At 38.0% G+C, this 24,014-nt stretch overlaps 1 protein-coding gene across 2 annotated transcripts in view; it reads left to right on the plus strand.

Moving 5' to 3' along the window:
* UNC13C (unc-13 homolog C) overlaps positions 1–24,014 on the plus strand; it is a 625,259-nt gene that overhangs the window by 239,448 nt on the left and 361,797 nt on the right. For both annotated transcript variants that reach the window (XM_037743781.1, XM_017543349.2), the window contains exons 5-7: positions 9,968–10,046; positions 11,049–11,054; positions 15,517–15,588. In XM_037743781.1, the coding sequence (XP_037599709.1) occupies positions 9,968–10,046; positions 11,049–11,054; positions 15,517–15,588 (157 nt within the window). The remainder of the gene's footprint in view (positions 1–9,967; positions 10,047–11,048; positions 11,055–15,516; positions 15,589–24,014) is intronic.

Below are 24,014 nucleotides of genomic sequence, written 5' to 3' on the forward strand. Positions count from 1 at the left end.
CTGATAATTTTTTTTTAACTAGTACCATGCTGTTTTGGTCATTGTAGCCTTGTAGTACAGTTTGTAGTTGGCTAGCATGATGCCTTCAGCTTTGTTCTTTTTGCTTAGGATTGTCTTGGCTATTTGAGGTCTTTCTTGGTTCTATATGAATTTTAAAATGGTTTTTGCTAATTCTGTGAACAAAGTCAAAGATGGTTTGATGAGAATAGAATTGACTCTATAAATTACTTTATGTTATATGCCTGTTTTCACAAGATTAATTCTTTCTATCCATGAGTATGAAATGTTTTTCCATTTGTTTGTGTCTGCCCTGATTTCCTTGAGCAATGGTTTGTAGTTCTCCTTGAAGAGGCCCTTCACTTTCTTTTTAGCTGTATTCCTAGGTATTTTGTTCTCTTTGTAGCTAATGTGAATGAGAGTTATATCACAATTTGGCTCTCTGTTTGTCTGTTGTTGGTGTAAAGGAATGCTTGTGTTTTTTGCACATTGATTTTTCATCCTGAGGATTTGCTGAAGTTCCTTATCAGCTTAAGAAGCTTTGGGACTGAGATGTTTTTAGATACAGGATTATGTCATCTACCAACAAAGACAATTTGACTTCTTTTCTTCCCATCTGAGTATCTTTATTTCTTTCTCTTAGCTGATTGCCTTGGCCAGAACTTCTAATACTATGTTGAATAGGAGTGGTGAGAGAGGGGCATCCTTGTCTTGGGCCAGTTTTCAAAGAATGCTTCCATCTTTTGCCCATTCAGTATAATTTTGGCTGTGGGTTTGTCATAAATGGCTCTTATTATTTTGAGATATATTCCTTCAATATCTAGTATATGAAGAGTTTTTAACACGAAGGGATGTGGAATTTTATTGAAGGCCTTTTTAGTTCTGTTTATGTGGTAAATTACATTTACTGATTTGTGTATGTTAAACCAACCTTCCATTTCAGGATGAAGCCAAATTGATTGTCAGGGATGTGCTGCTGGATTCAGTTTGCCAGTATTTTATTGAGGATTTTTGTATCACTGTTCATCCAGGATATTGGCCTGAAGTTTTCATTTTTTGTGATATCTTTGCTAGGTTTTGGTATCAGGAAGACACTGGCCTTATAAAATGAGATAGGGATGAGTCCCTTCTTTTCCATTGTTTGAAGTAGTTTCAGAAACAATGGTACCACCTCCTTTCTATACCTTTGGTAGAATTCAGCTGTAAATCCATCTGGTCTTGGGCTTTTATTGATTTGTAGTGTCACAGGATCCTTGGGAGAGTCACTTTGCTAGCTGGAAACCTCTGTGGGCACAGTGCCTTCTGCTTGAGTATTGCTTGTGACCAATGAGCTTGTTTCATCCTCTTGGCCCAGCCGACTGTGCTTGGCTCACTCCACTGGCCTGGATCCCACAACAGTCAAGGGCAAGCCAGGTGCAGAGTGGTAAGGAGTGTGTTGGAGAGCAACCCTGGGGTTCAGCCACTGCAGACAACCAAGCTTAGGCTGGCTGCTGAGGCAGGGAAGGGAGCTGCAGGCAATAGCACACATGCTGGCTCTGTGCAAAACTGCATTTGGGCCAGATATACTGAATGTAGCTTCCACTATAGGCACCTGTGTCTGGCCAAAGAGATCAGGATGGTGCCTGGAAGCATGGAGACATAAACTGCAGAACTCCTAAAAGTGTTTCAGAACCCTGGCTCAGGGAGCCCCTAGGTCTGGGATCCTAGAGGGCAGCAGCTCTTCTCTCCTTCTCATTACCCACAATGTGGTGAGCAGGGGAGGGTGGGGGACATGTTTCAGCCCTGTTTGTGTTACAACCCTTTTATTACCACCATTCAGTGGGTCCTGAGTTCTTGTCCCTTCTCCAAGAAGAATGAGGTATGCAGACAACTGGAGGGTGGGCAAGGGAGAGAGGAGTGCCGTGGAGTGGCAGAATGGTTTTCAAGAGACCCGAAGTGGGAAGCTCCTTTCTGCAGGCAGATCTTCCTGATTTCTGTTTGACTCTGGCTGAGTTTAGGGTTTGTTTGTTTTTTGAGATGGAGTCTCGCTCGGTCACCTGGCTGGAGTGCAGTTTCATAATCTCAGTTTACTGCAATCTCTGCCTCCTGGATTTGAGTGAGTCTTCTGCTTCAGCCTCCCAAGTAGCTGGGACTACAGGCATGCACCACCACACCCAGCTAATTTTTGTATTTTTTAGTAGAGTCTGGGTTTCACCATGTTGGCCAGGATGGTCTCAATCTCTTGACTGTGTGATCCACCCACCTCAGTCTCCCAAAGTGCTGGGATTACAGGCGTGAGCCACCACACCCAGTGGAGTTCAGGGTTTTTATGGGCTCAGAAGGGAGGAAGTGTGTGCTGATTGGTCCGTAGGTGACCAAAAGCAGGCCAATAAAAAGCACTCTTTGTTCTCACTGCAGGCTGCATACTCCACCCAGAACTGGCAGCCCAGCCCTGTACTCCATGCCATCCCTTGCTTGAAGGTGGTGTTTCACCTCAGATCCACCCCTTTCTACCCCGGAGCCTGCCTGCTCTCATCAACATGCCATTCCTGGCATGCAGGCTGCTTGTACTGCCAACCCATGCTGAGCCACCCTTAGCATCTCCTCCCTTCTTCCCTGAGCTCTTTGGTGCCTAAATCTTCTGAAGGGGACCAAGGGGTTTGGGGGGCTGGTGTGTAAGCTCTGCTCTGAGTGTGCACACATTGGGCAAGTCACAACAGTGTTCCAGGCTTGGCTTCAGCTTTGTTCCAAAAGTGGCCTAGAGTGAGAACTTTCAGTGCTTTTTCCAGGCGCCAGGAGTGGAGAAAGGGCAGGGAATGGGATCAGGCACTTCCAAGCCTGTGGAGACAGGGGGTCTTCCTGGGACCCTGAGAGCACAGGGGTGTCCAGGTCCAGAGCCATGGCTAGGTGATTAAAACTGTGCCCAGACTACCATTGGTAATGTGCTGGGTCAGTCATGAAGCCAGTACAGTACTGGGTCTTGCCCAAGGCCTGTCAACCACTGACTGGCTGCCATCTATGTTCACTTAAGTCCCTGAGGCTCCACAATAAGCAGGAGGTGGTAAGGCCAGCCAGGCTTGTGTCCTTCCCTTCAGGATAGTGAGTTCCCCCTCATTGCTGGGGAGTCCAGAGATGCCATCCAGGCGCCGGGGCCTGAAGTCAGAAACGAGAAATCTACCTGGTGCTCTATTTTCCTGTAGCCGAGCTGGCACCTCAACCATGCAACAAAGTCTTTCCATAAGAAGACGTGTTTCTCCCCATGGCCGCCACTGCCCCAGGCTGATAGTATGTACTGCCTGCCTACAGTCAATGTTCATTCAAGGACCAAGGGCTCTTTCATCAGCTTGTGGCGAATGCTGCCAAGCTTGGAGCTCTTTTTTCAAAACAGTATGCACCCATCTGGTCCAGGGAAGGTCCAGAAATGCTGTCCAAATGGCAAGGCATGGAATCAGGAACCCCAAGAACTCTGGGTGCTGTACCCCGCTGTGGCCAAGCTGATACCTAAGCTGCAAGACAAAATCCTTCATTCTTTCCTATTTCTCAAGCAGAATGGGTCTCTCCCCATTGCCATTATGACTGGGAATATGCTGGGTTACAACAAAGCCAGCATGTCTCTGGGTCTCACCCAAGGTTCATGGTGAGTACCACCTGGCTACAGCTCCTGATTATTCAGGTACCTAAGATGTTTTAGTCGGCAGGTAAGGAATCCTGCCAGGACCAGATTCTTCCCTTTAGGGTAGAAGGTTTCCTTTCTGGCCTACGGTGTGTCTAGAATTATTGTCTAAGATCCATGGCCTGGAAAGGGAGTCTCAGGACTCTGTCTGATTGCCTATTCTACTGTGGCTGTGCTGAGTTCCAAGTGGCAAGATAAAGTCCTCCTCATCTTCCCTCTCCTGTCCTCAAGCAGAGTGAAGGTGTCTATCACCGAGCTGTGAGCTGTGCTGCCTGGGGTTGGGGAATGGGTGGTGCAAGCTGTCCCTTAGCCATTCTAGATGGTGTATCTCTAGGGCGTTTGCCCAAGTCCACTGGCTGTAAGCACAGCGTAGCACCAGGATTTGCAGTCCTTGTGTCTAGACTACCTTCAAGTGTATTTAGGACCCTAGAGTGCTGTAGCCTGCAGTGGTGAGGCTTGCCAGAACTCAGGATCCAACTGCTGGGATAAGCTAGTCCCCACTTGCTAGGGCTGGTGTAAATGCTGTGGGCCCTGGCTGAGTTCTGCCTGGTGTTGCTTTCTGCTGTGACAGGACTGCATTGCGTTCCAGCGTTCCAATGCAGGGTCCCCCAGCTGCTGCATTCTCACTCTCCCAAGCACTCAGGTTCTTTTTCCATGCGGTATGGTCACTGCCAAGGGATAGGAGAGGGGTGGCATCAGGAATTCTACACTGTCATTTCTACCCTCTCCAGTGCCTTTGTTAGTGATATGAGTCAAAACCAAGTATTATGATTGCTCACCTGGTTTTTGCTTCTTATGAAGGTGCTTTTGTTGTGTGAATGTTTGTTCGATTTTGTGTTCCTGTGGGGAGAATGGTTGCCAGAGGCTTCTATTCAGCCATGTTGCTCTATGCCCTTGAATGCTGATGATAGTCTTTTTTAAAAAATCACCTTAACATTTGTTTATTATTACTTTAAATTGATTGCAATAATTGTACATATTTATCATGTGCAACATTATGTTTCAAAGTATATTTACATTGTGAAATGATGAGAAGTAGCTGATTAACATATGTGTTACCTCATATAGTTATACTTATGTGGTGAGTACAATTAACTTCCATTTTCTTAGCATTTTTCCAGAATACAGTATATTTTTATGAGCTATAGTCACCCTGTTTACAATAGATCTCTTAAACGCACTCCTCCTATGTAACAAATTTTCTGTATCTTTTAACCTCCCCTTCCCTGCCATCCACCCCTTGTAACTACCATTCTGCTCCCTGGTTCTGGGATCAACTTTTGTAGGTTGTGCGTGTGATTGAGATCATGTGTTATTTGTGTTTCTGTGGCTGGCTTATTTCAGTTAACATAATGTCCTGTAGGTTCATCCATTGTCACAGATGGGAGGATTTTCTTTACTTTTTTTTTTTTAAGACTGAATAGTAGTCTGTTATGTGTATATATATATATATATATATATATATATATATATATATATATTTATCCATTAATCCACTGATAGGTTGGTTTCATATCCTGGCTATTGTGAATAATGCAGCTCTAAATATAGGAGTGAAGATATTTTTTCAACATACTGATTTCATTTTATTTGAGTATACACTCATTGGTAGGAGTAATGAATTACATGGTAGTTCTGTTTTCAAGTTCTTTGAGGAATCTACACATTGTTTTCCATAATGGCTGTATTAATTTACATTCCCACCAACAATGTGCAAAAGCCCCATTTTCTCCGTGTCATCATCAACAGTTGTTATCTTTTATTATTTTCATGATAACCCTTCTACTATCACTTGTGATGTGATATTTCATTGTAGTTTAAATTTGCAATTCACTGATAATTAGTAGTATTGTGCATTTTTTATATCCTGCTTTATAGTGTTCATGTGATATTTTCTTGGTGTCTCTGCAAATTTCTTTTGCAACCTGTATACAGTCGATATGTTATCAGTCAATTTTGAGTGAAAATAATCATCTCTACTTAATCAGTAAAATCAGCTTTTATTTTCTTTATCTAAATATGAAGTGTCTTAAAATTACGGAACATATGTAATTTGTATACTTTATATTGCATTTATTTTATAACCAATCAATTAACTGAACCTGAGTCAAGGTACAAAGCAATATATTGTAGATCTCAGATTTCACTAAATTCAGTAAACTCATTTTAATATCATTATGGAAAGAACTGAGAAAAGAAAAACACTGAAAATATTTAAACTATGTTAGCTTAGAGTGTAAATTTTAAAGGTCTCACTACAAAAAGTAAGTGAGCTGATAAGTATGTTAATTAGCTGGATTTCATCAGCCCACATTGTATACATACATCAGAACCTCACATTGTACCCCACAGATATGTTAATTAAAATAATGTTAATAAAAACTTTGTAATAGAGCAGATGTTGAATTAGAACATGCTTGATTTAAAATAATATTCATTTTGTATACTTTAAAAGAATATCCATTTTGTCAAATTTATGTGACCATTGGCTTTCCAAATATTTCCATCAATGTCCTCACCTTTTTATCTCATCTGTAATGCCTGTGTCTAAAATGTCCTTTTTCCTAAAAAGAACACTTGAATAGTTGGTGAGAGGTCATTTGGGGAAGACTGGGGCTATTTTATATAATGAAACAGGGTTGTGATCTGAAGATAATACTCTCCCTGAAACACATTGAAAACATTTCCAAATGATGTCAACATCTCTGGATCAACTGCTACATGTGTCTTATTTCTTCTTAGCAAAATACCTATTTATTATTAAGAACATTAAGTTTAGGATAAAATGATCCTCCACTGGAAATCAATGTCTGTAATATATTAGTTTCACTAAATATAAAATATTAATTGTAGACCTCAGTTCACATTAGTGTTATAGGATATCCCAGTCAGATAAGCAGTGGAGCATGGTGAGCCATAAACTGTGGGCTCAAGTCTTGACGCTGCCATTTCTGATCTAAATAGTGACCTTGGTTATCATTTTGAAGGATTCTGTGTCTCCATTTTCTTTTTTATCAAATGAGAGAAATAATTGTACCTATACCTCATATGATTTTTTAAAAAATAAGTTAACATAAATAAAGGGCTTAGAATAATAAGCAGTCTGTAAATGTTGTGTATAAATGTTAGCATTATATCTGTCACCTAACAAGCACCACAAAAATATTTGTTATTCTTAGCAAGTTTTCTGTATATGGTCGGTGACATCTTAAAACAAGTATACCTAAAAAGGGCTGAAATGAAACTGCATCTTTTCTTATCAGACCTTACCTTTAGAGTTACTTGTCTGCTATGCTCTGTTCTGATAACTTCATCTGACTTCTTCTTCATCAAGCCTAGATAGTTTCTTTCAGATTTTAACTATTATACATGAACTTAAAATCTTGTCTAAAAAATAAATGATTTATTTATATGTGAATATTTCCACTGGTTACTAGTTTTTGTTGCTTAATCTCTCCAAGATCCCTCCTGGTTAGGAAGCATCCCCATAAATATTATAATAACAGTTTGCATTCATGTAGACCTTCTTCGTATTTGTCAAGTGCTCCTCTGTTCAAGAGGTGAGGTCAGTAAGGTGGATTTTTATTAAAGTTATTGTTTGCAATAAAATTTTCTATTATTACTTGATGGATAGGCTTATCAAAGCTTCTTGTAGTCAGGATGAAAATATATAAGTGTAAGAAAACAGAACCTGATAAGGCTATGTTTTGAGGCTATCTGAGAAGGTTAAGAGAATGTTTTTACTGTATTTTCCCAAATTATAAAATGTAAGTTTAGTAAAATTCAATGACAAACTCAAAAGAGGCAGAGATGAATTTTGGATACACGTCTTCTCACTTGGACTTGTTATCCTGCAATGCTCATAGTTGTCCCAGGTCATTGGATATCTCTGCTCTGATGAGACAAGCATAGGAGTGAAGTGTCAGGCCCAATAATACACATGTTTATAACTGATTCCCAAATTTGTGGGTAAGTAGGACTTGTTCAAGGTTCTGGGTATACTCTGAGAATCTGAATTAAGTTCAGTGGAAAGAAAACCATACAAGAAATAATGATTACTGATAAAAAGAAAATACACAATTCATTTATGTAACACTTGGCCATTTATAAATCACTTTCTCAATCATCATCTGAATTGAATGTGTTTCTTTACATAGTTATGAAAGTTCCAGTACTTAGAAGTCAAAACATTTCAAAATACTTGAAGGTTTACAGTTACCGTAATTAATAGGTACTGCAGTGGGAAAATATTTATTCATGCCCATTTTAGTTCATACCATTCACAGAGGGGAGAAAGTAGAAACTATTGGAATGACAGCCTAACATTGGGGCACATGAAACTGGAAGAATCCTTCTAGACACCCATTCACTTTGCCTTTTTCCATGTATTTGATTTTTGAATGTGGAAGGGTCAAGCATGAATTGACATGCAGAGGGAAGGAATTTGGAAAGATTACAGGAGAGAAGCAAGAAGTTACTGATGGAGTATTTGGTGTGTATTCTGAAGATGGGGCTTAAGAAAAAAGTTTATCATTATTTATTTCTTTTGACATGAATTGTATGACAAATTTAGTGGCTCATTCAAGACTACCATGTTAGTAGTAGTGGATGCCTGAAGAAGTGTTGGAGTTAGGATCGTGACTACTAAGAAAAATCCAGTATGACTAAATTTATTTATATTAAGCTAAGCAGCAACATCCTAGAGGCCATCTCTTTGCTGGTGGAAAACTGGACTATAAACTGCTTTTAATCTATAATTGGCCTTTTTAGACTGTTGCAGTGACAGAGATGCCCAGCTAGCACCCAAGGACGTGAACTGTGTTGTTCATGGTGAATAAGCTGATCCTGGGCAGGAGATCAGCAAGGGGTTTTGTAGTTCAAGTAAGCATAAGGAAAAGCTATTATCAGTAATGGTAGCATCTTGTTGGTTGTATAAGATGACTGGATTTAATTCAATAAAAAGTCAAATTCAATGTATCAAACTCATTCTAGAGAAGCAAAGATTAATACCTCTTGGAAAATTATTTTAGTTGCAAAATGATACATGCTTATGAAAAAAATTGAATACTACCAGGTTTATAACAGTGAGTTTTCTCTTCCTCTCACCCTGTCTCACTCCACAGAGGTAACTACACTTATCAATTTCATGATTATTCTTCTAGATATTTTCAGTGTTTTCATATACACACACACCCATGCACGCGCAGGCACACACACATCCACACACACACACACACACACACACACACACACACAGGAGTGTAACAAACTTACTGATATACAAACTTGCTTTTTTACTTAACATCTTATGAGTATTTTTTATGCGTGCATACATATATTTATCTATTTCACTTTAATTATTCTCCCCATTGATTCATTTAATCAATATACTATTTTTGTTTGTTTTTTGGGGGACAGAGTGTCTCATTGTCACCGGGCTGGAGTGCAGTGGCGTGATGTTGGCTCACTGCAACCGCTGCCTCCTGCATTCAAGTGATTCTTCTGCCTCAGCCTCCCAAGTAGCTGGGATTACAGGCACCCGCCACCATGCCCTGTTAACTTTTTGTATTTTTAGTAGAGACAGAGTCTCACTGTGTTGGCCAGGCTGGTCTGAAATGCCTGACTTGGGATCCACCAGCCGCAGGCTTGCCAAAGTGCTGGGATTACAGGCATGAGCCACCACGTGTGGCCTAATCAATATACTACTGATGAACATGTAAATAACCTAGATTTTCTTGCTGTTATTTAAAAAAAAGCAATGAACATCCTCCTAGAACTACTTATTTTAATTCTGTGCATTTACCTGTAGGATGAATTCAGATAAGCAGAACTTCTGGTATAAGGATAACTACTAATATTTTAAAATGGCTCCTTGAGACGTTATTCTCGAGTTTAATTTGTGACGTGGAAGCATTTTTATGATAAAGGTAATTTCTTTAGCACCACAGCCAGACCAAACTTGCACCAAAATTGGTTTGGTTCTGCCTTCTCCTGGAGGTATGAAGTTCCGTGGATCTTACATTTTGATTCTTCTCTCTGTGATACTAGCAGAAAACAGTGTGTCCAACCAGGCCTTGTCTACCTCAAAATTTCAACTATCCAAGAAGGTGTGTGGTGAGCATTTGTGGTAGCTAGAGTCTTTTTTTCCTCGCTTAACGAAGTCCTAGAGTCCTGTATCTTTGAAGCTTTGTGAATTCTTTGAAAACTGTGTTAGTCATGTCATTTTTTTTCACAGGCTTTATACCATGGACAGTGGATATTTTTCTTACAAGAAGTTATTTTACCCATTGAAATCAGTGGTTTTATTTTCTCTTTCAGGGCTGGAGGTGGACTTTATGGTATTGACAGCATGCCAGATCTCCGCAGGAAAAAAACTTTGCCTATTGTCCGAGATGTGGTAAGTTACAACTGCTTAATTCTCTTTGACTGTATGTGTGTTTTTTTTCCTTTACTAAAGTGTAATGTCCTTCTCATTTACTGCCTAGCCTGTAAATATTTCACAGAATAAAAGTATACGAGGCCAGATGCTACCTGCTGTTATATTTATTATTATTTCTTTAAAATCTATTAAATGGAGGAAATAACTCAAACCTTTTGATAGCTTTTGATATAAGTGGAAATTACAATTAAATTAATATGACCCTATGACTGGAGCAAAAAGAAATCACACAGCATACCAAGTCAGCAAATAGACTTTGATGTGTTCAGTGTTATGAATGACCAGAAGTTTAATTCACAAACTTGAGGCTTTATTTAAGCTTCTTCACCTTAACTCAGTGAACCTGAAATCTTTATAAAGAAAGCAGATAACATTAATCAACCCTTTATTTTATTATGTTAAAGTCACTTCTAGCTAAATTAATAAACTCTTCTACCTAAAGAAAGCCAAGGTTTTCATGCCATTAACATCGTTATTACTTCTGATCATGACTCTGAATAAATCTGTGTCCTATATTGAAATATGCTGGAACTACCTTGAGAAATGTGAATAATTGACCATAGCTTGCATTAGGTTGTAAAAAAAAATCAACATTAAAAAACATCTCTTCTACCATCCAGAATGTTTTCACATTTTATAGGTATATTCTTTATTTTCTCCTATAAAAAAGTAAATTTTCTGTTGGCAACAATGTACACAATGTTTTATGCAATAATTTTTAATTTTGCTAAGAAACCCTTCATCTGAATGCCACCACTTTAGTTTTAAAATATGATCCTGACTGAAAAGATTTTGTACTGCAAAATATAACACGTCAGTACAGCTAGCTCATATTTCTGTTGTTACTGTGTGGAAATAATTGTAAACTGTTAAGCTGATTTAACATTGTTATGCTCCTTTCCCACTTTTCATGTATCTAATTATTTACACTTTGTTTCCTCTCCCTTCTGGAATCTTCAGGCCATGGTAAGTACTTTTCTATTTATTTAATTAATATTTTCCAGTCTTCTCAAACATACCCTGCACTTACTCATGAGATAAAAGAGGGCAAGATAGAGAAATAAAAACACAGACATACAAGAATAAGAAGTTTGTGTTTGGCAAGAATTTCACATCTGGTTCAGTTCTGAAAGAGAAAATTGTGTATACAGCTGGTGCAAACACAGACCAAAATCGAATACAAATGTAATTTTAGGGAATATATTTGTCAGAGATGAAAGATTTTCTTGGGTAAACTCTTGGAGGTAAGTCAGGGTAAATGTGAAGATGAGTGGAGAGTGGAATTCTTAGTCAGGTGTATGCTGAATTTTATTTGCGTTAAGGACTTGGTAATTCTGAGGAGATATGTTTAGGACCAGATGTGTCTAGGGACGATCAAGAATGCCTTATTCCACAATGACTTCCCTTTGCTCCTAATGGGACAGCAGTTTTAATATTCTCATATGGAACTTCTGATTTCCAAAGCTCTCTGTAGCACTGCTGAGTTTCTTATATTTAATTTATTTTGGGTAGGAGTATGTAGTGGTGGTTATAGTTTTGTTTTGTAGGCGCAGAAACTAAAGGAACTTGACTCTTATTTAAGATCACCCATGTTACCAGCCTAAAGTGCAGAAAACCAATCGGGATATGACAATTCTCAGTAAATTAAATGGACAGTCAGAAAAAATATCTTGAATAGATAAGGAAGAATATTCTAGGGGACTATGAACAACTCAAGAACCATCTAATACTAATTATGCTTCAAGGCCATCACCGAAGTCAGACTGGCTTGCTCTCAATGGTCATGTTTTCTGAAGGAATGTGTCACAACCACCCTGGGGAATAACTAAGTTTGAGAAGCCTCTTGCTAGCATGAGGTGGTTAAAGGGCTGGTCATCTTGCCTTTCTGGGCCTCAGTTTCATCATCTACAAAATACAAGGGTTGGGTTTGATAAGTTGCAGGACATTTCCAGTTTTTCATTTCTAGGTAAATTACCTCATTTAATTGTCATTCACACACACACACACACACACACACACACACACACTTTAAGTTCTGGAGTGCATGAGCAGATCTTGCAGGATTGTCACATAGGTATACATATACCATGGTGCTTTGCTGCCTCCATCCCCCCATCACCTACATTAGGTATTTCTCTTCATGTTATCCCTCCCCAATCTCCCCAACCCCTGTTATTCCTCCCCTGGCTTCCCACCCCCCAACAGACTCCAGTGTGTGATATTCCCCTCCTGTGTCCATGTGTTCTCATTATTCAGCAACCACTTATGAGTGAGAACATGCAGTGCTTGGTTTTCTCTTCTTGTATAAGTTTTCTGAGAATGATGGTTTCCAGCTTCATCCATTTCCCTGCAAAGGACATGAACTCATCCTTTTTTATGGCTGCATAGTAATCCATGGCGTATATGTGCCACATTTTCTTTACCCAATCTATCATTAATGGGCATTTGGGTTGGTTCCAAGTATTTGCTATTGTAAACAGTGCCACAATGAACATACACATGCATGTGTCTTTACAATAGAATGATTATAGTCCTTTGGGTATACATCCAGTAATGGGATTGCTGGGTCAGATAGTATTTCTATTTCTAGATCCCTGAGGAATCACTACACTGTCTTCCACACTCCCACCAACATTGTAAAAACATTCCTATTTCGCCACATCCTCTCCAGCATCGGTTTTCTCCAGATTGTTTTAATGATCCCCAGTCTAATTGGCATGTGATGGTATCTCATTGTGATTTTGATTTGCATTTCTCTAATGACCAGTGATGATGAGCATTTTTTCATATATTTGTTGACTGCACAAATGTCTTCTTTTGAAAAGTGTTCATATCCTTTGCCCACTTTTCACTGGGGTTTTTTGTTTTTGTCTTGTAAATTTGTTAAAGGTCTTTGTAGATTCTGGATCAGATGAGTAGGTTGCAGAAATGTTTTTCCATTCTATAGGTTGCAGGTTCACTCTAATGATTGTTTATTTTGCTGTGCAGAAGCTCTTAAGTTTAATTAGATACAATTTGTCTAAACTGGCTTTTGTTGCCATTGCTTATGGTGTTTTAGTCATGAAATCCTTGCCTACACCTATGTCCTGAATGATATTGCCTATGTTTTCTTCTAGGGTTTTTATGGTGTTAGGTCTTATGTTTAAATCCTTAGTCCATTTGAAGTTAATTTTTGTATAAGGTGTAAGGAAGGGATCTAGTTTCAGTTTTCTGCACATGACTAGCCAGTTTTTCCAATAGCATTTATTAAACAGGAAATCCTTTCCCCATTGCTTGTTTTTGTCAGGTTTGTCAAAGACCAGATGGTTGTATATGTGTGGCATTACTCCTGAGGCTGCTGTTCTGTTCCATTGGAATGTATCTCTGTTTTGGTACCAGTACCATGCTGTTTTGATTACTGTAGACTTGTAGTATAGTTTGAAGTCAGGTAGTGTGATGCCTCCAGCTTTGTTCTTTTTGCTTAGGATTGTCTTGGCTATGCAGGCTCTTTTTTGGTTCCATAAGAAGTTTAAGGTGTTTTTTTTTTTTCCAGTTCTGTGAAAAAGGTAAGTGGTAGCTTGATGAGAATACTCCTGAATCTATAAATTACTTGGGGCATCATGGCCATTTTCTGATATTGATTCTTCCTAACCATGAGCATGGAATGTTTTTCCATCTGTTTGTGTCCTCTCATATTTCTTGAGCATTGGTTTGTAGTTCTCCTTGAAGAGGTCCTTCACATCCATTGTTAGTTGTATCCCTAGGTATTTTATTCTCTTTGTAGCAGTTGTGAATGGGAATTTGTTCATGATTTGGCTCTCTGATAGTCTGTTATTGGTGTGTAGGAATGCTTGTGATTTATGCACATTGATTTTGTATCCTGAGACTTTGCTGAAATTGCTTATCATCTTAAGGAGATTTTGGGCTGAGACGATGGGGTCTTCTAAATATACCATCATGTCATCTGCAAATAGAGACAATTTGACTTCCTTGTTTACTAATTGAATACCCTTTATTTATTTTTCTTGCTTGTTTGCTCTGGCTAGATTTTCCAATATTATGTTGAATAGGAGTGGTGAGAGAAGGCACCCTTGTCTAGTGCCCATTTTTAAAGGGCATGCTTCCAGTTTTTGCCTATTCAGTATGATATTGGCTGTGGGTTTGTCATAAATAGCTTTTATTATTTTAAGATATGTTCCACTGATACCTAGTTTATTGAGAGGTTTTAGCATAAAGGGCTGTTGAATTTTGCCAAAGGCCTTCTCTGCATCTATTGAGATAGTCTTGTGGTTTTTGTCTTTGGTTCTGTTTATGCAGTGGATTACGTTTATAGGTTTGAGTATGTTGAACTAGCCTTACATCCCCAGGGTGAAGCCTACTTGATCATGATGGATGAGCTTTTGATGTGCTGTTGCATTTTGTTTGCCAGTAATTTATTGAAGATCTTTGCATTGATGTTCACCATGGATATTGGTCTGAAATTTTCTTTTTTTGTTGTGTCTCTGCCAGGCTTTGGTATCAGGATGATGTTGGTCTCATAAAATAAGTTAGAGAGGATTCCCTTGTTTTGATTTGTTTGGAATAGTTTCAGAAGGGATGGTACCAGCTCCTCTTTGCACATCCAGTAGAATTTGGCTGTGAATCCATCTGGACCTGGATTCTTTTTGGTTGGTAGGCTATTAATTGCTGTCTCAACTTCAGACCTTGTTATTGGTCTATTCACGGTTTCAGCTTCTTCCTGGTTTAGCCTTGGGAGGGTGTAAGCGTCTGGGAATTTATCCACTTCTTCCGGATTTACTGGCTTATGTGCATAGAGGTGTTTGTAGTAATCTCTGATGGGAGTTTGTATTTCTGTGGAATCAGTGGTGATATCCCCTTTATCATTTTTTATTGCATCTATTCGATTCTTCTTTTCTTTTTTAGTAGTCTGGCTAGGAGTGTTCTATTTCATTGATCTTTTCAAAAAACCATCTCCTGGATTTATTGATTTTTTGAAGGGATTTTTTTTTTTTGTCTTTATTTCCATCAGTTCTGCTATGCTCTTAGTTATTTCCTGTCTTCTGTCAGCTTTTCTATTTGTTTGATCTTGCTCCTCCAGTTCTTTTAATTGTGCCAATAGGCTGTCGATTTTAGATCTTTCCTCACTTCTCATGTGGGCATTTAGTGCTATAAATTTCCCTCTAGACACTGCCTTAAATGTGTCCCAGAGATTCTGGTACGTTGTGTCTTTGTTCTCATTAGTTTCAAAGAACATCTTTATTTCTGCTCCACTTTAATATTGTTTGAGTCCATTTTCTGGGTGAATTGGATGGTTACCAAAATGGCAGGTCCTTACTAACTAAAATATGAACATTGATAGCCAATATTCTTACGTTTCCACCTTTTGGTGAGCAGTATGTGCATGTCAACCTCCCTATGTATTAATAAGTCATAATTCTGTTTGTTTTAGACCCTGGCTGCCCGTAAATCTGGACTCTCCCTGGCTATGGTGATTAGGACATCACTAAATAATGAGGAACTGGTAAGTACAGTGTCCATTACTAGCTAGATAGTATCACTCATAATCATAAGGAGGAAATTATTCTGCTTGAGCTAATCATCTGGGACATTTAGTCCAATATTCCAGAAATAACTAGGAGCATGAGGCAAGCCTGACTCCCAGCAAACTTCCTTAGGGCATCAGCCAAATCATTTTCTTCTCCTCAAATACGTATGAACCTTCCTCTCTTTAGAAATCTGTTTGATCCTAAATAACTTCCCTGATATTCTTCCCATGGAAAAGTCCTACTGATTTTTTACATAGTTTAAGTTTTGCCTCTTTTATGAGGTTTTCTCCAGACATCTTCCTCCCCTTCCAGTTGAATGGCTAGTTTCCTGCTCAGGACTTTTATAGCGTTTAATCATGACCTCCATAGTGTCGTATGATTGAGTGAAGTCAGCTTGGTTTCAGTTCCATCTGTGCCACTTAATTAGAATTATTATATCCCATAAGTTATGTAACTTTTTCAAGCATGAGTTCTGTCATCTGTAAAGTGAGATGATAAAGAAACTGTGAGAATTAAGGAAGTAAATAAATGTTTAACATTCAGCATAGGTTAGGCCATAGTAAATACATACAAGCTTTTGTTTTATTGTTTTTAATCACAATTATTTTGATTATTTTACATACACCTTTTCTTTTAGACTCTGATATCCTTGAGGGTAGCACTATAACTTGTTTCTTGTTTTTGTTAAATGTTTCTACCGCTATTGCTTAGTACAGTCTGGCGTGAGGTAGATGTTTGTAAATTCTTGTTGAAAGAAAGAACCAGACTGATTAGAAGATACAATTAGGCTGTAATTATCTAGGTCAGGGATTCTTAAATGTGGCTCACTGGAACACTTGAGGGAGCTTTAAATCATACAGTCCTGGGATCTCACTCTCAGTCACCCTGATTTAATTGGCTTTAGGTGTAGCTTGGGTAAAGGAATTCTTTAAAAATTGCTATGTTTTCTGTCTGGCATGTTCTGCTCTGGTAAATGTGTCTTGCACACTCTGCTGGGGATTTACTTGAGACAGTTTATCTGTGTCCCTTGCTGTGCTTGGAAACTAGTATATCCTGCCTCTGCAACTTCAGCAGCTTTGTCATTCTTACAGAATAAAAATTCTGCCAAAATTATTATATTACTTATTTTAACTTTCTATAATTTAACATTTAAACACCACTGTTTATGTCTATATCCTTCGTTTTCTTCCTTTTTCTGTCATTGTAATCTTTCACCCAAATGTTCATCTTTCCTAGGTGTTTCCATCAGCAAGATCCCCACCCAATATATATCAGTAAAACAGAATATATTTATTTGACTATCTGGAGGCTACAAAAAGTTGGTACATTTTCTATGGTGCCACAGGAGAAAAAAATGTGGCTGCATGCATTCTTAGAGTATTGGCCTTTCTTTCTCTCTGTCTCTCTTTTTTTTTTTTTTTTTTTTTTTTTTTGAGACAAGAGTCTGGCTCTGTCATCCAAACTATAGTGCAATGGTATGGTCATAGCTCACTGCAGCCTCAACCTCCAGAGTTCACATGATTCTCTGCCTCTGCTTTCTTGGTAGCTGGGGCTACAGGCATGTGCTACCATGCTTAGTTAATATTTTAATTTTTTTTGTAGAGACAGGGTCTTACTATGTTGCCCAGGCTGGTCTCAAACTCCTGGGCTCAACTGATTCTCCCACCTTAACCTTTCAAAGTGCTGGGATTACAGGTGCGAGCCACCATGACCTCTACCTCCTTATTCTTATCTGTTAGATTTATGATATTATGTAATATTTTGAGTATAGTTTGGGCCCAAGACAAAGTAGGCATCCTCTGGTGTATGAGAAAGTTACATATTGCTTGTTAAATCTCAAAGCATCTACTCTTTTTTTTTTTTTGAGTATATGCTAAAGGCTAAAGAATTTTATTGATAAATTCCTACACTGTTCCTTTTCTGTGTTTTAAAACATGGTATTTGATTTGAACTATGAATATTCACTCCTTAGAAAAGTTAACAGGAAGGCATAGAAATTAGTGGAATGCTACTGTATTTTCTGAGTCCTGAACAGGGAACATATCCTCACTTTAAGGTTAAATTATCTGTTGATCTGCTTTTAAACAACTTTAAAAAGTCACCTTTACTCCTTTAGTTTCAGAAGTCCTCAGTTAAAAAAACAAAAACCTCTCTGTGTTGGTGTTGAATGGATGAACAGAATCAATCAGCTCCCTCTCAGATTCATAAAGCCCATTTCCCTGGGGCCCATGCCTCAAAAAGTAAATGAACTATGACTTCTGTACGACAGGCATATTAAATGTCACTCTTGACTAGCTGTCTCATTCAGTCATTACACAGGCAACTAATACAAATGCTGAAGCAAATAATTTGCACTCCTTCGTGCTGAAAATCTTCCTAGGCATACTTGATATAAAAGCATAAAGTATTTGCTTTTATGTGAAGGGAAATAGCTTGGTGATGTGGAAAAGGTCAAATGGTAGCACTTCTATTTTAATTAAAAAATGTACGGTTTTAAGCTCAGCCTTCTCTTCCAAGGACGGAACGGAACAGGCTCTAATGCCTAATGCAGGATCACAGTGGGTCACCTGGCACTGCCTCCTCCACTAACGCTCTGCTGGCTGTGGGTGAAGCACCGCCAGTGCCCCCATCCATCACCAACTCCACCTTACCCATGAGGTGCTATTAGGACTGATCGAGAATCTCAGCTTAATAAGCTGTTAAGGACTATACTTTCTGAAAATTTCCATCTAGCTTAGGAATATATGAAGGACCAACCTATGTAGTATCTAAATACCTTAGCAGTCATCTTCCTGGCGTTCCACTATCCATCTCTGCTAGTTTCACAGGCTGATAATTTTTTAGGTGTGAACCTGACAGTGGGGCAAGCAAAGTAGATCCAATCAGTAATTCAATACATGTTTATTGACTATCTGCTATGTGTCAGGCATTATTTCAGACTGGAAATAAAGTAGGGAACAACTGAGCCAAAAATCTCTACTTTCATGAGGCTTATCATACAGTAAGAAGTGGACTGAGATATTTAATTTTGTTCCCACTGTCGCTCCAAGACACATGGAAGCTTCTAGAAGGCAAGAGTGCTTAAAACAAGATAGTCTCAGATGAGGTTTATGAGAAACCAGGTAGAGGGAGGAATGACGATCACCAAGTGTAAGAGGGATCCTAGAGCGCTGGTGGTTCATTCTGGGTCGGTGGGCATGTTAAGGCTGGCAGGCTTACAGGAAGTAACCACTCTCAGTAAGGGGAAGTTTGTCTGGGATTCAGACTTAGTGAAAGGGACTGGCAAGAACTAGGCAAGAAGGCAATCAGGAGGTCAAACCTGAACCCTATTACTAGCATGACACTAGAAAGATAACATGGAAGGAGAAAGCTGTTCAGAACACGCCTCTGAGGCTTTGACTTTAATCAGAGCTGTAGGCTCAATGCACACCCAGGTACTTCAGACCCCTGCTCAGGAACAGGAGCCCTTTCAGGCCAACTGGATAAGTTTTGAGCTTGTTTGGACTCACCCTGAATTAGAATCTCAGCTCCACCTCTTACTAGCTTCGACTACTTGTCTCAATATTCTTCACCTTCTGAGCCTAGCTTGCTTCATCAATAAAATGAAAGTAATAGTTTGTGAGAATTAAAATAAATAGCTTAGGTAGAATGCCCTTTGTTTGGTCAAACCCTTCCCGTGCCCCCTTTTCTCTTTACACAGTGGCTGGCATGGCAGGTGGCCATCAGCACAGTTGGACAGCAGCTTATGATCAGGTCTGCAGAATACATGCTGAATCTAATGCCTCCCCGCCCTCTTTGCACCTTAGGGTAATTTTTCTTTCCAGGAATTACTGACATGGAAGCCACCAATAATGACGCCGAAGTAAAGATTATCTCTTGTCTGCAAGCATTGCTATTGGTTCCATTATTCTTCATAAGCATGGGCTTTTGCTTGAGATCCATATTGGTCTAGTTCCACAATTTACCTGCTGTGGGGCCTAGGACAAGTTACTGAAATTCTCATGTACTTGATTTTTTTATATGTTTACTAATTATATCATATTTTTACATCTACTTTGCATCATAAGGTAAAAATGGCTGGTTTTTTTTGTGTCCTTGAACAATTTTGGCATCAGTATTAAAGTAGCTTAATAAGCGGGAGTGAGTTCCTTTTTCTCCTTCTCTGGGATGATTTCTATAAAATCAGTTCTGTATCTTGAAGGACTAGCAAAAGTTGTTATCCAAAACCACCTATATGGTATTTATTTTTAGGGTGATTTTTTGACTATTGAATCAACTTATTTAATATAATGTTATGTTCTTTAAGCATTTGTTCTTGAGTTAGCCCAGACAATTTATTTTTTCAGCAAGTTTTCTTGTTTTTCTAAAACTTTGAATTTAATACCATCAAATTGTTTATGTAATTCTATCATAATTTATGTAAAAATGTATGCCATTTTATCCTATTATTATTTACTTACATTTTCTCTCTCATTTGTAAAATCAAAATCACAGGGAATTTCTCTGGCTTTGCTTTGTTGACTCCATATTATCTCCTTGTTTTCTATTTCATTTATTTATGCTCTTGTCATTTTTAGATTTTTTTCGCTCTTTGTATTCACCCTGAAACTACTTTTCTAAGTTGTGGAGTTGAATGTATAGTTATTTATTTTAGTGGTTCTTATTAACTGTTGCATATACACAAAGTAATATTTAAAATGTAAGTGAAGAAAATAATAATTATCTAATCATATATCCATTTTTGGTGTATAAATACATGTTAAAAGTTAGTTAATTTTGTTATTAACTATTTTTTACCACACAATTTCTCATGGTTTCCTCACTGGCTTTGCTTGGTTACATAAAAGGACAGTAACATGGGATATATCTACAGGAATGGTCAGCCTGCTCCTCATCGTTGTTTGATAAAATCCTAAACATTCTTCTTCTCTCTCTTTTTTTTTTCTTTTCAACTTCTATTTTGAGTTCCAGGGTACATGTGCAGGATGTGCTGGTTTATTACACAAGTAAACATGTGCCATGGTGGTTTGCCATGGTGGTTTGCTAACACCCATCGCCTTGGTATTAAGCCCAGCCTCTATTAGCTATTATTCTTCCTGATACTCTCCCTCCTCCCATCCCCATCCTTGACAGACCCCATTGTGTGTTATTTCTCACCACAGGCCCATGTGTTCTCATCCTTCAGCTCCCACTAGAAAGTGAGAACATGTGGGGCTTGGTTTTCTGTTTCTGCATTAGTTTGCTGAGGATGTTGGTTTCTAGCTCCATCTATGTCCCTACAAAGGACATGATATCATTCCATTTTATGGCTGCATGGTATTTAAAACACAGAAAAGTGTATATGTAGCACATTTTCTTTATCCAGTCTATCGCTGATGGACATTGGATTGATTCCATGTCATTACTGTTGTGAGCAGTTCTGCAGTTAACAAATGCATGCATGCATCTTTATAACAGAATGATGTACATTCCTTTGGGTATATACCCAGTAATGGGATTGCTGGGTCAAGTGGTATTTCTGTCTCTAGATCTTTGAGGCATCACCATACTGTCTTCCACAATGATTGAACTAATTTACATTCCCACCAACAGTGTAAAAGCATTCTCTGCAACCCCACCAATATCTTTTGTTTCCTGACTTTTTGATAATCACCATTCTGACTGGCATAAGATAGCATCTAATTGTGATTTTGATTTGCATTTCTCTAATGCTCAGTGATGCTGAGCTCCTTTTCATGTTTTTTGACTACATGAATGTCTTATTTTGAGATACTTCTGTTCAAGGACTTTGCCCAATTTTTATGAGGTTGTTTAGTTTTTTCTGGTAAATTTGTTTAACCTTCTTATATATCTTGGATATTAGACCTTTGTCAGATAGATAGATTGAAAAATTTTTCTCCCATTCTGTGGGTTGCCTGTTCACTCTGATGATACTTTTCTTTTTTTTTTTGCTGTGCAGAAGCTATTTAAATTGTGTCCCATTTATCAATTTCTACTCTTGTTGCAATTGCCATTGGCATTTTTGTCATGAAATCTTTGCCCATGCCTACATCCTGAATGGTACTGCTAAGAAATCATTCAATGGTTTCTTCTAGGGTTTTTATGGTTTGGGGGTTTTATATTCAAGTATTTAATCCATCTTGAGTTAGTTTTTGTATATAATGTAAACAAGCAGTCTAGTTTCAATTTTCCACCTATGGCTAGAAAGTTCTCTAGCACCATTTATTAAATAGGGAATTCTTTCCTCATTGCTTGTTTTTGTTAGGTTTTGTCAGATGGTTGAAGTTGCATGGTCTTATTTCTGATTTCTCTATTCTGTTCCATTGGTCTATGTGTCTGTTCTTATACCAGTACCATGCTGTTTTGGCTATTGTAGCCTCATAGTATATTTTGAAGGTGGGTAGGGTGATGCCTATACTTTTGTTATTTTTACTTAGGATTGTCTTGGCTATTCAGGCTCTTATTTGGTTCCATATGAATTTTAAAATAGTTTTTCTAATTCTGTGGAAAATATTCATGGTGGTTTAATGGGAATAGGATTGAATATATAAATTACTTTGGGCAGTATGGCCATTTTCACAATATTGATTCTTCCTATCCATGAGCATGGAATGTTTCCATTTGTTTGTTTCCTCTCTGATTTCCTTGAGCAGTTGTTTGTCGTTATCCTTGAAGAGGTCTTTCACTTATTTTTTAACTGTACTCTTAGGTATTTTATTCTTTTTGTAGAAACTTTTAATGGGAGTTTGTTCATGATTTGGCTCTCTGCCTGTTGTTGGTATATAGAGATGCTAGCAATTTTTGCACATTGATTTTGTATCCTCAGACTTTGCTGGAGTTGCTTATCAGCTTAAGCTTTGGGGCTGAGGTGACGGAATTTTCTAGGTAAAGGATCATATCATCTGCAAAGATAATTTGACTTCCTCTCTTCCTATTTAAATACACTTTATTTCTTTCTCTTGCCTGATTGCCCTGGTCATAACTTCCAATGCTATGTTGAATAGGACTGGTAAGAGAGGGTGTCCTTGTCTTATTCTGGTTTTAGACTCATGAGAATGCATTCTCCACTCCAAGTAGTAAATATTAGACTTCCCACATTAAAATGTCTAAAGTTTCCCCCAGTAGAGAAATTCACATTATTTTTAGTTTAATATATATCAAACTATTTATCTCATACCACCCCCATCACTTGTATACATTTTTGTTGAAATTTTGAATGGGAAGAATGAACATTTATAGTACATAAAAAGTCTATCAGATTTTGTTTTCGGATCCTGTTCTGTGTCATAACAAAGGACTTATGCTGTATTGTGGTCTCCTTGAATTAAGAAATGGTCCACATTAGCATTGTGCTGACCTCTTTTTGTGGACTCACCCCATATGTTATGTAGGACAATGTTAATTTGCATCTTTTATAAAGCAATAGAAGTGAAAGAAAATTACTTATTTTCTCACATAGACAGGAATATAACTTTTAGTCCTTGTTTGTACTTTCTGCTCCAAAAAAAATTACCTGAATAATTTTAGCTTCTGCAGTCAATCAATCTTATATGGTGCTTACTTAGATGAGAAAATCAACACTGAAATTATGTCTGTTTTAATACTCAGGATTTTATTCTAGCATTGTTCTGTCTTCATGTTTATAACAAATTTCAGAAAGATCACACTGTACCTAATGTTTGCTCTGCAAAAAATTCTGTTTTTGTCCAGAAACAGTAACATTTATACTTTACAGAAGAGTAAATTTGGTTTTCCTAAATAGTATGCATCAAGTATATGAAAAATGCCATGAAACAAGAAGCATATTTTTTCTTGAAATTATCAAACTGTGTTATTTTGGAGGATAGGAAAGGTATGGCTTACATAATCTCATGAGGACGATTATTTCCTCCACAGGATGAGGAAGAAAATAGAACATTAGGTTAGTCACTGGTTAACATAGTAAGGAAAAAAGAGAGAAAGAATGTGGCAGATAGAGGCAGATCAGCTTTGTTCCTCCTATAATTATTAACAGTTGGTAGATTAGAATATTGATGGTCTGAAAACACTAGTTATTGCTCTTGGCAGGAAGCCTTATTCCTTAATATCTCAGGCTCATTTTAGTTTCCTCAGGTACTGAAGAATAGGAAAGGCAATTCATTTCCTTCCAGTGGCCTAATTGTTCCAAAAGTGATATATCAGTGCAACTTACTCTACATTTATTTTTTGGAGAAGAAAGTTCTAACAAAATATTTGTCTAGGGTGTGAGCATCCTCCCCAGTGTAATCTATATGTTGTACTTGCCTACAAATGCTTACCAGAAGGTGAAAGCATTCCTTATTCATTTCTGCATTTGAACAAGATGTCTATACACAGCAAAAATTACCTTCTTTGTTGGAATCACTTAGCAATGTTAAAATTA

Source organism: Cebus imitator, unplaced genomic scaffold, assembly GCF_001604975.1.
Source record: "Cebus imitator isolate Cc_AM_T3 unplaced genomic scaffold, Cebus_imitator-1.0 Scaffold154, whole genome shotgun sequence".
NCBI classification, from domain to species: Eukaryota; Metazoa; Chordata; class Mammalia; order Primates; family Cebidae; genus Cebus; species Cebus imitator.